General features: G+C 42.1%; 1 protein-coding gene across 2 annotated transcripts in view; it reads right to left on the reverse strand.

Moving 5' to 3' along the window:
• Positions 1-13,394, reverse strand: part of galt (galactose-1-phosphate uridylyltransferase) — a 132,940-nt gene that overhangs the window by 85,138 nt on the left and 34,408 nt on the right. For both annotated transcript variants that reach the window (XM_053645987.1, XM_053645986.1), the window contains exon 6: positions 11,794-11,850. In XM_053645987.1, the coding sequence (XP_053501962.1) occupies positions 11,794-11,850 (57 nt within the window). The remainder of the gene's footprint in view (positions 1-11,793; positions 11,851-13,394) is intronic.

Raw genomic sequence — 13,394 nt, forward strand, 5'->3', positions numbered from 1 at the left:
TGTGAAAATGAATTAAAAGACAGTCCTTTTGTGACAACAACTTTGCAGCTACAATCTCTGCTATCAGGGTCTATTTTTTTTAAAGCTAATCTCGGCCTCGCAGAGGAAGGCTGGCTGCATGAGATTGAGAGGTAGGACGACGCACTGGTGCCATGGCCGGCTTCTCAGTATTCCAGCCACTGATTTGAATGTCAGCAGTGATAAAGGAGGCTTCTGGGCTGAGGATGAGGGGAAAGAAAGGAGGGGGAACTAATCGCAGACTCTTCCTCCACTCGCCTCAAAGCCCTGGAGACCATGTCAGATTTTAAACCTGCATTGTGGCCCTGCCAGACATCAGTCCATCATACTCTCTCCATCTTTTTTTATAGGAATAAAAAAGTACAGGAAAACGAATGAAAGGGACTCCATCTCACCAGCTGTTTAAAAAGAACCTAACATTAACGTCAAAAGAGACGGGTTAACGGTGGCGGTTTTATTTATTTATTTATTTTATTCTTAGTCATATTTATTTCTTCTTTTTGCCCTCAGGCAAAGTTTGGAATACTGCCTGGTTCAAGTATGAATATCGTTTTTTTTTTGTTTTTTTTTCTGCTGACAGAGAGCTCGGATGACTGACATTTTTCTTTGCCGCTCGTGCCGTTCTATTTACCTCCTGCCCGCTTCAGAGCTCGCTATGTACTGCAGATTGACTTTCCATCTAGAAAGCTATCAACTGAAGTTTTGCCGGGTGAATGTCAATCACACACGTTGCTGCTTTCGAGCGCTCTCCTTCTTTCTAAGTGGACACACAAAATTACATGTTGATACACAGGCTCATACATTTGTACACCGCCGAAATGGTGATGCAAGACAAAAAATATCTTCACTACCTGTGATAAATTGGGTGTTACGTCAGACAGGAAGAGACGGCAACCTTTCAGAATACACAGACAGTCTGAGCGTAGGAGGCAGTGTACATATTCGAACACTTTGATAGAAGAAAAATGCTCAAGTCCAATCTTTTTATTAAATCTTTTATCTTCATATGTGATACAGATCGGTCTCTTTCATGACTTTGAAGAGCAAGACTTTCATATGTGGTACTGAATGAAATCAAATTCTAATAGGATATAGATCTGACAGCATTAGACTAAACAAGCTGACTCATGCGAATTAATGTGATTTTCCTGCCGAGATTTATTACCTGGGAAACAAAAAGGACGCAGAAAGTGCGGGCGCTGAGGGTTTGAATTGGAGTTTTTCAGTTGAATCGTGTCGTGGATAGGTTGTTTTTTTTATTTTTTTTAAATAGTTTATTTATATTTTTGTCGAACCAGTATTCCATCCATCTTCTACCACTTATCCTTTTCAGGGTCACGGGGAAACCTGGAGCCTATTCCAGGGAGCATCGGGCACAAGGCGGGGTACACCCTGGACAAGGTGCCAATCCATGTGATATTCAAATAACTAAGCGGTCCCTTCAGTTTTCACAATTTTGCAATCGTAGAAATTACCCCAAAATCAAGTAAGATTAACGCAGACTTTCCGCAGATCTGGGCCGAGACGCGTCCCGTGACGTCATCGCGACGCGCATTCTTCCAAAGCCGTCTTCGATTCACGTGCATCGAACACGAGTACAGCTAAAAGGTCTCATTACGAAAGACCACGCAAATCTATTTCATGCGATTGTAATCTCGCCAATTCAAGTAGTTTTCCACAAAACACACACAAAAAAACTTAAATACATTTTTTTTTAAACGCAGCAAAATCAAGCATTTTTGACCACAACAATCACATAAAAATCTGCAAAGTCCTGTACGGACTGACTAGGTACAGTACCAACTAACCTCTTAAGCGAATTACAACCACAGTGTTGCTAAAGACGATATCAGAGTTCTTCAACCAAAATGACTGAAGACACAGCACTTAAAGTCACGTGTATGCTGCTTAAAATTTCAACACACCCCAACGTACAACACCTTCCTGTGTCCCTGGCTGAGTTACAGGCTGCACGTTTAAAAGTATTAAAAATCAAACTATTAACACAAACGTTACTCGAAGAGACTCGCATATTGGAAAGAAGAATAGGAAGTGGCGAGAATGTTCAAAAAGTGAGATTAATTGCGTTAAATAAGAAGCAATCTAAAAATCCAGTTGTAATTCACACTGTCAAAACACTGCCGAGTCACAAAATAGAATTACACTGAACTGCGCGATTCATCATGATGCTCTGCTTCCGCATTCGGATTTCTGGAAAGCCGCTTTGAGGCAGACAGTACGTTTACATGGACAACAATAATCCAATATTAACCCGATTAAGACAATACTCTGATTAAGAAACAACCATGTAAACAGCAATTTTTTATGACCTTAATCCGATTAAAGTCGTACTCGAAGTAAACACAAAACGAATTAAGACGTGTGGAGTATTCCTGTTTTAATCGCATTATCGACGTATATTACAGACACGTACACACCTTAATCACACTATTAACGTCGTGTGAGAGTTTTCAGCGCATTTTGCGACAGGACTCGTACACACACGGCAGTGCTCAACCGTTTTACAGCAAACAAGAGAGTACGGCTGCATCCAAAACCACGTACTTACCTGCTACATAGTAGGCGAAATACATGTATCTCAGCTACTATATAGTAGGTAAGTACGCGGTTTGGGACGCAGCCCACGGCTTCAAGCCGCAGTCGTCTATTTGCACGTACAGCATGACAAATAATTAACTGCACTTGAAGCTTTTGTAAAAAAATAAAAAATAAAAACATCCAATACTGTAAACGGTACCATAACGAAGACAAAATGCAAATGGCAAGACCGTGAGCCTCGGATGTGAGATCAATCGTGTCTTTACTTTGCAGATCGTATGAGGTTGCTATGATACTACTATCAGAATAACGACTGTGTAATTACTACACAATGTTATTTTCAGGAAGTTCACATTAAAACAGACATCCGCTGCCTTCACACTTCCATGCGAAAAGCCTGAAAGTGAAATTGGGTGCGACAGGATGGTTATTTATTTTCTACTTGGGCTGAAAGCAGAAGATATCCATGTTTCAACAGTTTTTCACTAGCGTTCTGACTCGGGACTTGGTGTGTAAGCCCTCTCTTGCTCTCTGAACTCAGAGGAAATGAGGCTCTTCTCTCAGCCCTCCATGGAGTCTATGTTGTCTGGATATCACTTCAAAAGCATAATGCTTCTTCACAGAAAATATCTGCACATGGACATTTTGGAGTTAGGCCTAATGCATTTTTAAGTGATTTCAGCAGAGGTTCTCCCCCCCCCAACTTTTCTTTTATCTATCCACAGAGTTCATTTCATAATGAGCAAAACATCATTTCCAGCCCATAGTTTTGTAACAATAAAACATTGACATTATGTATGAATGAAGAGACAAAAGATGTGGAAACTAGCATACAGAATAGACCACTTCATTCATTTATTTTCTTAAACAATCCTGTTTTTCTCATTCACATCTGGATCCTTTAGAGACAGTCACTTCCAACATTCTGTTCCTGCTCTGCTTTTCACTTAGGAAAGTAGATTTGCATTTACAGAAAGAAAGAAACAAAGAAAGAAAGAAGGGAATTATGTCCAATTGACAGATGTTCTATGAATGTATTTCAATGATAAAATCTCAAACTTGAAAAATGGGCAAGTGTTACGGATCAGAATGACTTTAACAAGGACCAAATTGTAATGGCTAGCACCTCCAAAACAGCAGGTCTTGTGGGGTGTTTGCACTATGCAGTGGTAAGTACTTAACAAAAGTGGTCCAAGGAAGGACAACCTCTAAACCCGCGACAGGGTCATGGATGCCAAAGGATCACTGATGTGAGTCGGGAACAAAGGCTAGACCATCTGGTCCAATTCCACAGAAAAGCTTCTGTAGCAGAAATTGCTGAAAATGCTCACGCTGGCTATGATAGAAAGGTGTCAGAAAACAGTGCATCACAGATTGCTGCATACGGGACTGTGTAACTGCAGACCGGTCAGAATGCCCATGCTGACCCCTGTCCACCACTGAAAGCTCCTACAACAGGCACGTGAGCATCAGAACTGGACCATGGAGCAATGGATGAAGGTGGCCTGGTCTGATGAATTACGTTTTCTTTAACATCATGTGGACGGGTGTGTGTGTGCTTCACTTCAGGAACCTGGGGAAGAGATGGCACCAGGATGCACTATGGGAAGAAGGCAAGCCAGTGGAGGCAGTGTGATACTCTGGGTAATGTTTTGCTGGGAAAGCTTGGGTCCTGGCATTCAAGTGGATGTTACTTTGACACGTACCACCGACCTAAACATTTTTGCAGACCGTGTACACCCCTCCAAGGCAACGGAATTCCAAACAGCAGTGGCTTCTTTTACACTGCGATAATTGTTCAGGAATGGTTTGAGGAACATGAAAAAGAGTTCACGGTGTTGCTTTGGCCTCCAAATTCCCCAGATCTGATCGAGCGTCTGTAGGATGTGCTGGACAAACAAGTCCGGTCCATGGAGGCCTCACCTCACAACTTACAGGACTTAAAGGATCTGCTGCTAACGTCTTGGTGTTAGATACCACAGCACATCTTCAGAGGTCTTGTGGAGTCCATGCCTCAACAGGTCAGAGCTGGTGTGATGGTACTGTACATGGGGGACCTTATTAGGCAGGTGGTTTTAATGTTATGGTCAAACTATTTTATATAATATATATTCTTAATTACTGCTGAAAAGATGTAAACACACAGTTTGAATAGAGTCTGTATACTCACGCTGAATTAATTCATCTTTAAAAAGTGTTTGAGGAAGAGGGTGTGGAATCACAACACAGCGTTGACCTACCACATTTTTTAAATGTATAAATGGTATGGTTCCTGGCATAGAGTCATACACTACATATTAATGTATCTACAGTCAAACTGCAGCCTTGGAGGACAAAGATCAACTCCAAATAAAGCAGTGAAAACTGTGTACATCAGATTAAAATAATTTACCAATGCAAAGTAGAGGAGCAGCATCATCTTTCTCCTTCCTGCTCATTTTTATAGAGAACGAAGTCACTTAGTTGGTTCTATTTATTACCTCAGCCTTGAGAGACAGTTTTATACCACGCGTCTGACAACAATTCTAATAAACAGACTTCGCTTGATGCTGCTAGATTGAGTGCTGTAAACCAGCAAAGGAGAAAAGCACCGTGCACAAATCCAACACAAGAATCCAAGCAAAGGTGGATGATGATAGAGGTATTGGGAATAATACCACAAAATGATGTTTCCACAAAGGTTTGCATAACGATATTTATATGCACAAGTTGGGACAATAAAAAATAAGTAAATCCGTAAACAATCTGTGTGAAAAGAAATGAGAGTTAGAAACAAATAAAATAAAAAAAATCAAGGAACACAGTTAGATCTATGTTACTATGAGTAACAAAAGACATAGTCAGCATTGAAGTATGGAAGATGTTTTTGTTTTCAATATTGTGACAATCATGAATACAATATATATCTCAAATGTTGCACACAGTTATATAACTAACAAACATCACTAACAAACAAAACACTGAACAAGGTTCACTCTGGACAGATCTGCATTTACTGAAAGAAAGACAAAGAAAGAAAGAAAGAAAGAAAGAAAAAGACAAAGGAAAGAAATGACAGGGAGAAAGGGAGGGGGTAAAGGGAAAGAAAGAAAGAAAGGTAGGGATGGATGAAAGAAAGAAAGTAAGGTAGGGAGGGATGAAAGAAAGAAAGAAAGGTAGGGAGGGATGAAAGAAAGAAAGAAAGGTAGGGAGGGATGAAAGAAAGAAAGAAAGAGAGAAAGAAAAAAAGAAAGAAATGACAGGGGGAGAGGGAGGGGTAAGGGGAAAGAAAAAAGAAAGAAAGAAAGAAAGAAAGAAAGAAAAGGTAGGGAGGGATGGAAAAAGAAAGAAAGAAAGAAAAAGAAAAGAAATGACAGGGAAAGAGGAGGGGTAAAGGGAAAGAAAGAAATGTAGGGAGGGATGAAAGAAAGAAAGAAAGAAAGAAAGAGGAAAGAAATGATAGGGAGAGAGGGAGGGGATTAAGGGAAACAAAGAAAGAAAGAAAGAATGAAAGAAATGACAAGGAGAGAGGGAGGGGGTAAAGGGAAACAAAGAAAGCTCCCAAGATTCTGATCGAGTATTACAGCTCAGAGGTTGATGTGAACTTCATAAGGTGCTAGTGTATTAACGATTCTGTCCGTACGGCACGAATGCAGCAAAAGGCAAAATGAGAGCAGGGAAAAGCTAAAGTCACACAGTTAGTCCTGTAAAGCAGCTTAAAAGTTGTGCACCGTGCATCCTAATACATCCATTACAATCCCTATGAGAAGACTCATGTGCCTCCGGGTGACTTCTGTGATTGAAGTTTGTGACTACACACACACACACACACACATATACAGGTGAAGGTATGCTTATAAAAGATAAGGGGAATGTAGAAATGCAGGTAGGCACTGTATCAGCACAGACATCCTGATGTAAGCCTGTTCCATCCATTCCTCTGGCTTTTCCCACCTGTCTGGTTCCTTCTTGCTTTGTTTCTCACTTGCCTCCACAGCCTCTGTCTCTTCTTCACACTCTCTTTCTGTCAGACTCTCTTTCTCCTTCTAAAAGCCATCACAGTTGCCTTGCCGAAATGAAGTCGCTGTCACTGAAGCCCTGGCAGGGCACACAGCAGCAAAGTCAGCAACCTCCACTGATGCTCAGAAAGTCTACAGCACATACACAGAGCTTCTATCCCTGCATCCAGGGAGCACACACACACACACACACACACACACACACACACGCACACCAGAAGATTTGTCAACTATATTTAGCTCAGGTCGACGATAAGAGTTGCAGGAGCCAGCAGTAGAAGGCTGTCAGGCTTAGGTTGAGTTCGATGCAATCTGGACTCTGATGCCTAGACTCGATGCCAGGCAGTCTGGGAGGCAGCTATGTGTAGGATGGCTGGGTCGAGTCATTGAGTGATCATGATGTATAGATAAGCTGTTGCCAGGGAAACTGCATCACAAAATACGATACGGTGAGAAGACTATTGGGATTCAGGAGGAAGGAGTGTTGGATGAAGTAAACAGTGGCCATAAAATATCCAGCCACATATCCATTTCTGCTATCCTTGAGTCTTTCATTCTTTGTACCAGAGGTCAAAAAATGGAATTTGTGCCTGTTTTGGGGGTTCCTGTGTTCAGGAATGAATTTACTGCTGATGTCACTCCACAGTAGTGGTTAATGGCTCATATGAAACTCAGGGCTTTAAGAATTCGCAGTTTTTCATTCTTTTATTTACCTAGCCTACTAGGTTTTATTGTTATAATTGTATCGTGGCAGTTGTATACAGAGTTTTACTATCAAAAAAGCTTTAGTAGTTGTGCTGCGTTGTTTTATAACTGTACCAATGTTATTGTGGAGAGGTGTGAATTGTTCGATTAGCAGGGGGCTCACACCCCTCTCATTTCCCATCGCCCTGCTCACAAGCAGATAAACGCAGAGTCATGCTACTCTACACACGGTTAAGGCTCGGAAGGTCCGGGGTTCAAGCCCCAGCACTGCCAGGTTCTGGGTTACTGATCAGAAGGTCAGGGGTTCAAGCCCCAGCACTGCCAGGCTCTGGGTTACTGATCAGAAGGTCGGGGGTTCAAGCCCCAGCACTGCCAGGCTCTGGGTTACTGATCAGAAGGTCGGGGGTTCAAGCCCCAGCACTGCCAGGCTCTGGGTTACTGATCGGAAGGTCAGGGGTTCAAGTCCCAGCACTGCCAGGCTCTGGGTTACTGATCGGAAGGCCGGGATTTCAAACCCCAGCACTGCCAGGCTCTGGGTTACTGATCAGAAGGTCGGGGGTTCAAGCCCCAGTACTGCCAGGCTCTGGGTTACTGATCAGAAGGTCAGGGGTTCAAGTCCCAGCACTGCCAGGCTCTGGGTTACTGATCGGAAGGTCCGGGGTTCAAGCCCCAGCACTGCCAGGTTCTGGGTTACTGATCAGAAGGTCAGGGGTTCAAGCCCCAGCACTGCCAGGCTCTGGGTTACTGATCAGAAGGTCGGGGGTTCAAGCCCCAGCACTGCCAGGCTCTGGGTTACTGATCAGAAGGTCGGGGGTTCAAGCCCCAGCACTGCCAGGCTCTGGGTTACTGATCGGAAGGTCCGGGGTTCAAGCCCCAGCACTGCCAGGTTCTGGGTTACTGATCAGAAGGTCAGGGGTTCAAGCCCCAGCACTGCCAGGCTCTGGGTTACTGATCAGAAGGTCGGGGGTTCAAGCCCCAGCACTGCCAGGCTCTGGGTTACTGATCAGAAGGTCGGGGGTTCAAGTCCCAGCACTGCCAGGCTCTGGGTTACTGATCGGAAGGCCGGGATTTCAAACCCCAGCACTGCCAGGCTCTGGGTTACTGATCAGAAGGTCGGGGGTTCAAGCCCCAGTACTGCCAGGCTCTGGGTTACTGATCAGAAGGTCAGGGGTTCAAGTCCCAGCACTGCCAGGCTCTGGGTTACTGATCGGAAGGTCGGGGGTTCAAGCCCCAGCACTGCCAAGCTGCCACTGTTGGCCCTTGAGCAAGGCCCTTACCCCCTCTCTGCTCCAGGGGGCTGTATCATGGCTGACCCTGCGCGCTGACCCCAACCTCCGAACATACTGGGGTAAGCGAATAAAAGAATTTCACTGTGCTGTAATGTATATGTGATGAAGACTCATTAATATATAATCCATTTGTTTATACCGATTGAAAATGTCTGATAAGTCGATTTCCATTCCGCTGGGGAATTGGTATGCCAGAGTACTGCGAGAAAGGGTTATTGTAAACAAACCCATCTACTGAACAGGTATCTGGTACATACCTTCTCTACTGGCTTGATATAAAGTAACAAGCTCTCAAGGTTTTCATGTATATATCAAATAAAAGGAAAGGAAAGTGAATCAGAGTCTAGAGTAGGATGCATGTTTTCAGTCTTTTTTTTTTTTTTGTAATCCTAAGCCTGGTTTACATGGTATGATTTTCATCCTGATCGAAGAGTTACTTTGTGTTGTTGGGTTGTGAGTCGAGATCAGCAGTCTTAGAACACATACAGGTACATCTCAGAAAATGTGAATATCGTGGAAAAGTTCTCTTTTTTTTCCTGTAATTTTATTCAAAAAGTGGAACTTTCATATAATCTAGATTCATTACACATAAGTGAAATATTTCAGGCCTTTTTTTATTTAAACTTGATGATTACAGCTTACAGCTCATGGAAATCAAGACTCCAGTATCTCAAAATATTCAAATAAAGAATTTATAATACAGAGATGTCGACCTTCTGAAAAGTATGTTAATTCATGCACTCGATACTCGGTCTGGGCTTCGATCCTTTTGTATGAATTACTGCACGAATGCGGCATGGCATGGAGGCAATCAGCCTGAGGCACTGCTGAGGTGTTCTGGAAGCCCAGGTCGCTTTGATAGCGGCCTTCAGCTTGTCTGTATTGTCGGGTCTGGCGTGTCTCATAGATTCTCTATGGGGTTCAGGTCAGGCGAGTTGTCTGGCCAATCAAGCACAGTAATACCACGGCCAGCAAACCAGTTACTATTAGTTTTGGCACCGTGGGCAGGTGCCGAGTCCTGCTAGAAAAGGAAATCAGCATCTCCATAAAGCTCGTCAGCAAATGGAAGCAGGAAGTGCTCTAAAATCTCCTGGTAGACGCTGCATTGACTCTCGACTTGAGAAAACACAGTGGACCAACACCAGCAGATGACCTGGCCCCCCAAATCACCACTGACTGGAAACTTCACAATGGACTTCAAACAACTTGGATTCTGTTCCTCTTCACTCTTCCTCCGGACTCTGGCACCTTGATTTCCAAATGAAATGTAACATTTACCTTCACCTTCCCCATGATTGTGGTTGTGTGTACTGAACCAGATTGAGAGATTAGAGGCTCAGGAAACCTTTGCAAGTGTTCGGAGTTAATTCGCTGATCAGAGCTCTTCTCAGGTCGACTTTTCTGTATTACAAATTCTTTATTCTAATATTTTGAGATACGCGGTTTTTGATTTCCATGAGCTGTAAGCCGTAATCATCCAGATTAAAACAAAAAAAGGCTTGAAATATTTCATGTGTAATGAAAGTTCTACTTTTTGAATCAAATTACAGAAACAAAATGAACTTTCCCCAATATTCTCTTTTTTTTTTTTTAGATGCACCTGTAATGTGACGTTCACCAGCAGCTGATTTATGAACAAAGACTGTTCACGAGGACATTCTGACACAATCATAAATATTTTACTAAAATCTCAGAGTGTGACCGCTGCTACAAAAGCCACCAACAGGAGGATGGTATAGGATGATGCGAAACTCACGGGACAGCTACAAATATGATAGAGACGACGCTGAAATTCAATTCAATTAAGTTTTATTCGTATAGCGCTTTTAACAATGGACATGGTCTCAAAGCAGCTTTACAGAAATATACGATTATAGATTTATATCCTTAATGAGCAAACCATGAGGAAGAAACCTTGAGAGGAACCCGACTCAAAAGGGAACCCATCCTCATCTGGGTGACAAAGAATAGTGCAATTATAATCAATTTCCTCTTCTATAACCTATATATGTACTACATGGTCAAAAAGTGCCATTGTTTAAACAGGAAATTCGTTATAGTTTTCACATGAAGTCCTAATGCTATCATAGCAATTGTAATCCTAGGCCATTGTAGCAATACTGTAATACTGCATCAATTGCAATTTAAATGAAACAAGATAACGGACAGAAAAAAATACCAGTATTACATCAAGCTCATTTGAGAATGTTTCTGTTTGATGACGATAGCACGACGTAGTATTCATCATATAATCTGACATGGAGAACACATTACCGTACTGTCTTTTATAGATTTCAGCCAAGACTTTATTGGGTTCATCTTGTATAGTGTAACGAGTAATAAACTTAAAAGGCCACTGAAATCATACAGTCTAAAACCAGCTTCATACTACAATAAATCAGACACTGTTCACTGCTATTACTTCTCTAACATGTGCAAAGAAAAAGACCTTCCAAAAATCAATAGATGTCTATGGGAGACACTTACTGGAGAGTGCCACTGGAGTGGTTATTTCTGTAATGCACAGTACTATCCTGTATAGGCACGTGTGTAGTATTATATGGTCTAGACACATTTAAGGCTTATATAAACATGAAAGCCATTTTACACAGAGAATCTCAATAAGCAGGATAATTGGGGTCAAGAAAAGGCTCATTTCTCGGGCTGAATAGACATAAGTCTCTGAGACTCAACGGAATGCCATGAGAACATTAACGTACATGTTACTTTGGCATGCTTTCCCATGGAAAGAACAAAAAAAAAAAAGAACAGGTGGCTGCTGAGGACGATTTCGCTGGTAAATCATGACAAACAGGATCCTCTAGTGCCCCCTAGTGGGCTTGGATTTTTGCTCCTCACCACTTTAGCATGTTATATTAGAGAGGGGAGGACGTATGCATGGTTTGCACAGACAAGAAAGGTAGAAGAGGGAAGAGATACTACTTACAAGTGGTGGTTTTACGCTTAAACAGGGAGAGGGGAAATGAAGAGGTATAATATGATTGTCGCTTTTTAATTGGCGCTCACACAGTTGTTAAGCTGCTTCAGTCCCATTTACTCGGTACACTGCACTGAAGTGACAGTAAAAACCTATTAAAAAGGAGGCCAGCGACTGCACTGGACACGTTTTAATCCATGAGTAAAATAAACGTTGCATATCTTTCCATCTGAGACACGGCGAGCGTTAGGACTAATTGGTACGGAACTGAAAAGTAGCATCATACCTGACAGTGAGGATGAGGGTTGGAGCAGCCCATCATGGCTCCTTTATTCTCGAAGATCTAAAAGGAAAGACAGAGAGAAAGAAAGAGAGGAAGTAAAAAGAAGCTGACATTTAATTAAAGAGTAGAGCTGCATGTGTGTGTGTTTGCACATTTACACACAAACATTATATATATATATATATATATATATATATATATATATATATATATATATATATATATATATATATATATATCATATCTCTCCTGTCATAGAGAATTTTAATACTTCCCCAGGCTTAATAAATATTGACTTGTCTCGAGTCTGTAAATCTAGGCCGCAAGAGGGAACACATGCTCTGATGCCTTTAGCAGAGAGGAGATAACCGGCGGGCTTATCTGACGGGACGCAGGAGCAGAGCACAAACAACAACAGAGGTGCTCTCGAGAAAGAGAAAGAAGGGTTTCGGTGGTCCTAGACCTCACATGGACTGTTCGCAAGCTTTCCAAGTGCGCCTTTGTGACTTGTCTGACGTATAAACAGGTTGCTCTTTAACAACTCATGCTCGTGAAGGCTTTAATGGTGAGCTCAATCTGAATACATGCCTTTGGTGTTGTGCTGGATTTTTTGCTATGCATCCAAGTGCCTTTAGCGCACAAAACCCACACCCAGAGCAGAGACTGATGCTTTTGTGATCTCTGTACCACTTTTACAAGGTTCTACACTTTTAATTCACTGTTTTATACCTCTAAAAACAGATAAATAACCAAACAAGCTGGTATCAAGCAACACTAATTTCAGTCACAGTTCTACCTCATCCAGTCTGTGACTATATGTTTAGTTCCTAGTTTATCCTCGCACACTAAATCAGCTTAACCCTGGCAATTTTACGAGCTTTGGCAAGCTTCAAAGTGCGTGGCCGTTCTGCCTTAGAGGCTCTAATATGCTCAGGGAGCCTGGAGGAACACGTCACACTGCTGAACGTCGATCAGGCCTGAAAAGTCCTCGCTGAGAAGCCAGCTCCCAATTGATCCAATTAGTAAAGATGAGGAAGGCTGCGGGAGGGAGCTGGGGCTAATGGCGTCCCCCGCTCAGCCTGGCTGTTTTAAACACAGATCGTTACAGGAGAAGAAAAGCTGCAGAAATGACAAAGATGCACCCTGGAGGGCAACTGACTTTTAGTACAAATGTTAACAGGGTTTGCAGGGTAATGCTAAAACTCCCAGTGTGTTTAATAACAAGGAAAGTGAATGCTCCAGCAACACTAGTTAAAGCTTTATAGTGTTTGAATTATTTTTGTTTGTTATGGTGGAGTTTATGAGACTCCCAAAGCCTTTAATCATAAAGTAGCCTGGCTTTTAGGATGATGCTGTCTAAATACAATTGAGGTCATAAGTTGACATACACCCTGTAGAATCTGCAAAATGTTCATCATTTAAAAAAAAAAAAAAAATTAAGAAGAAGGATCATAAAAATTGCTGCCCTGAATAAGCTACTTCACATAACAGATGTTTCCATATAGTCCACAAGACACAATAATGACTGAATTTACACAAATTAATTAGTTCGAAAGTTTACATATGCTTGATTATTAATACTGTGTGTTGTTACCTGGATGATC

The sequence above is a fragment of the Ictalurus furcatus genome, chromosome 16 (genome assembly GCF_023375685.1).
Source record: "Ictalurus furcatus strain D&B chromosome 16, Billie_1.0, whole genome shotgun sequence".
Lineage (NCBI taxonomy): Eukaryota > Metazoa > Chordata > Actinopteri > Siluriformes > Ictaluridae > Ictalurus > Ictalurus furcatus.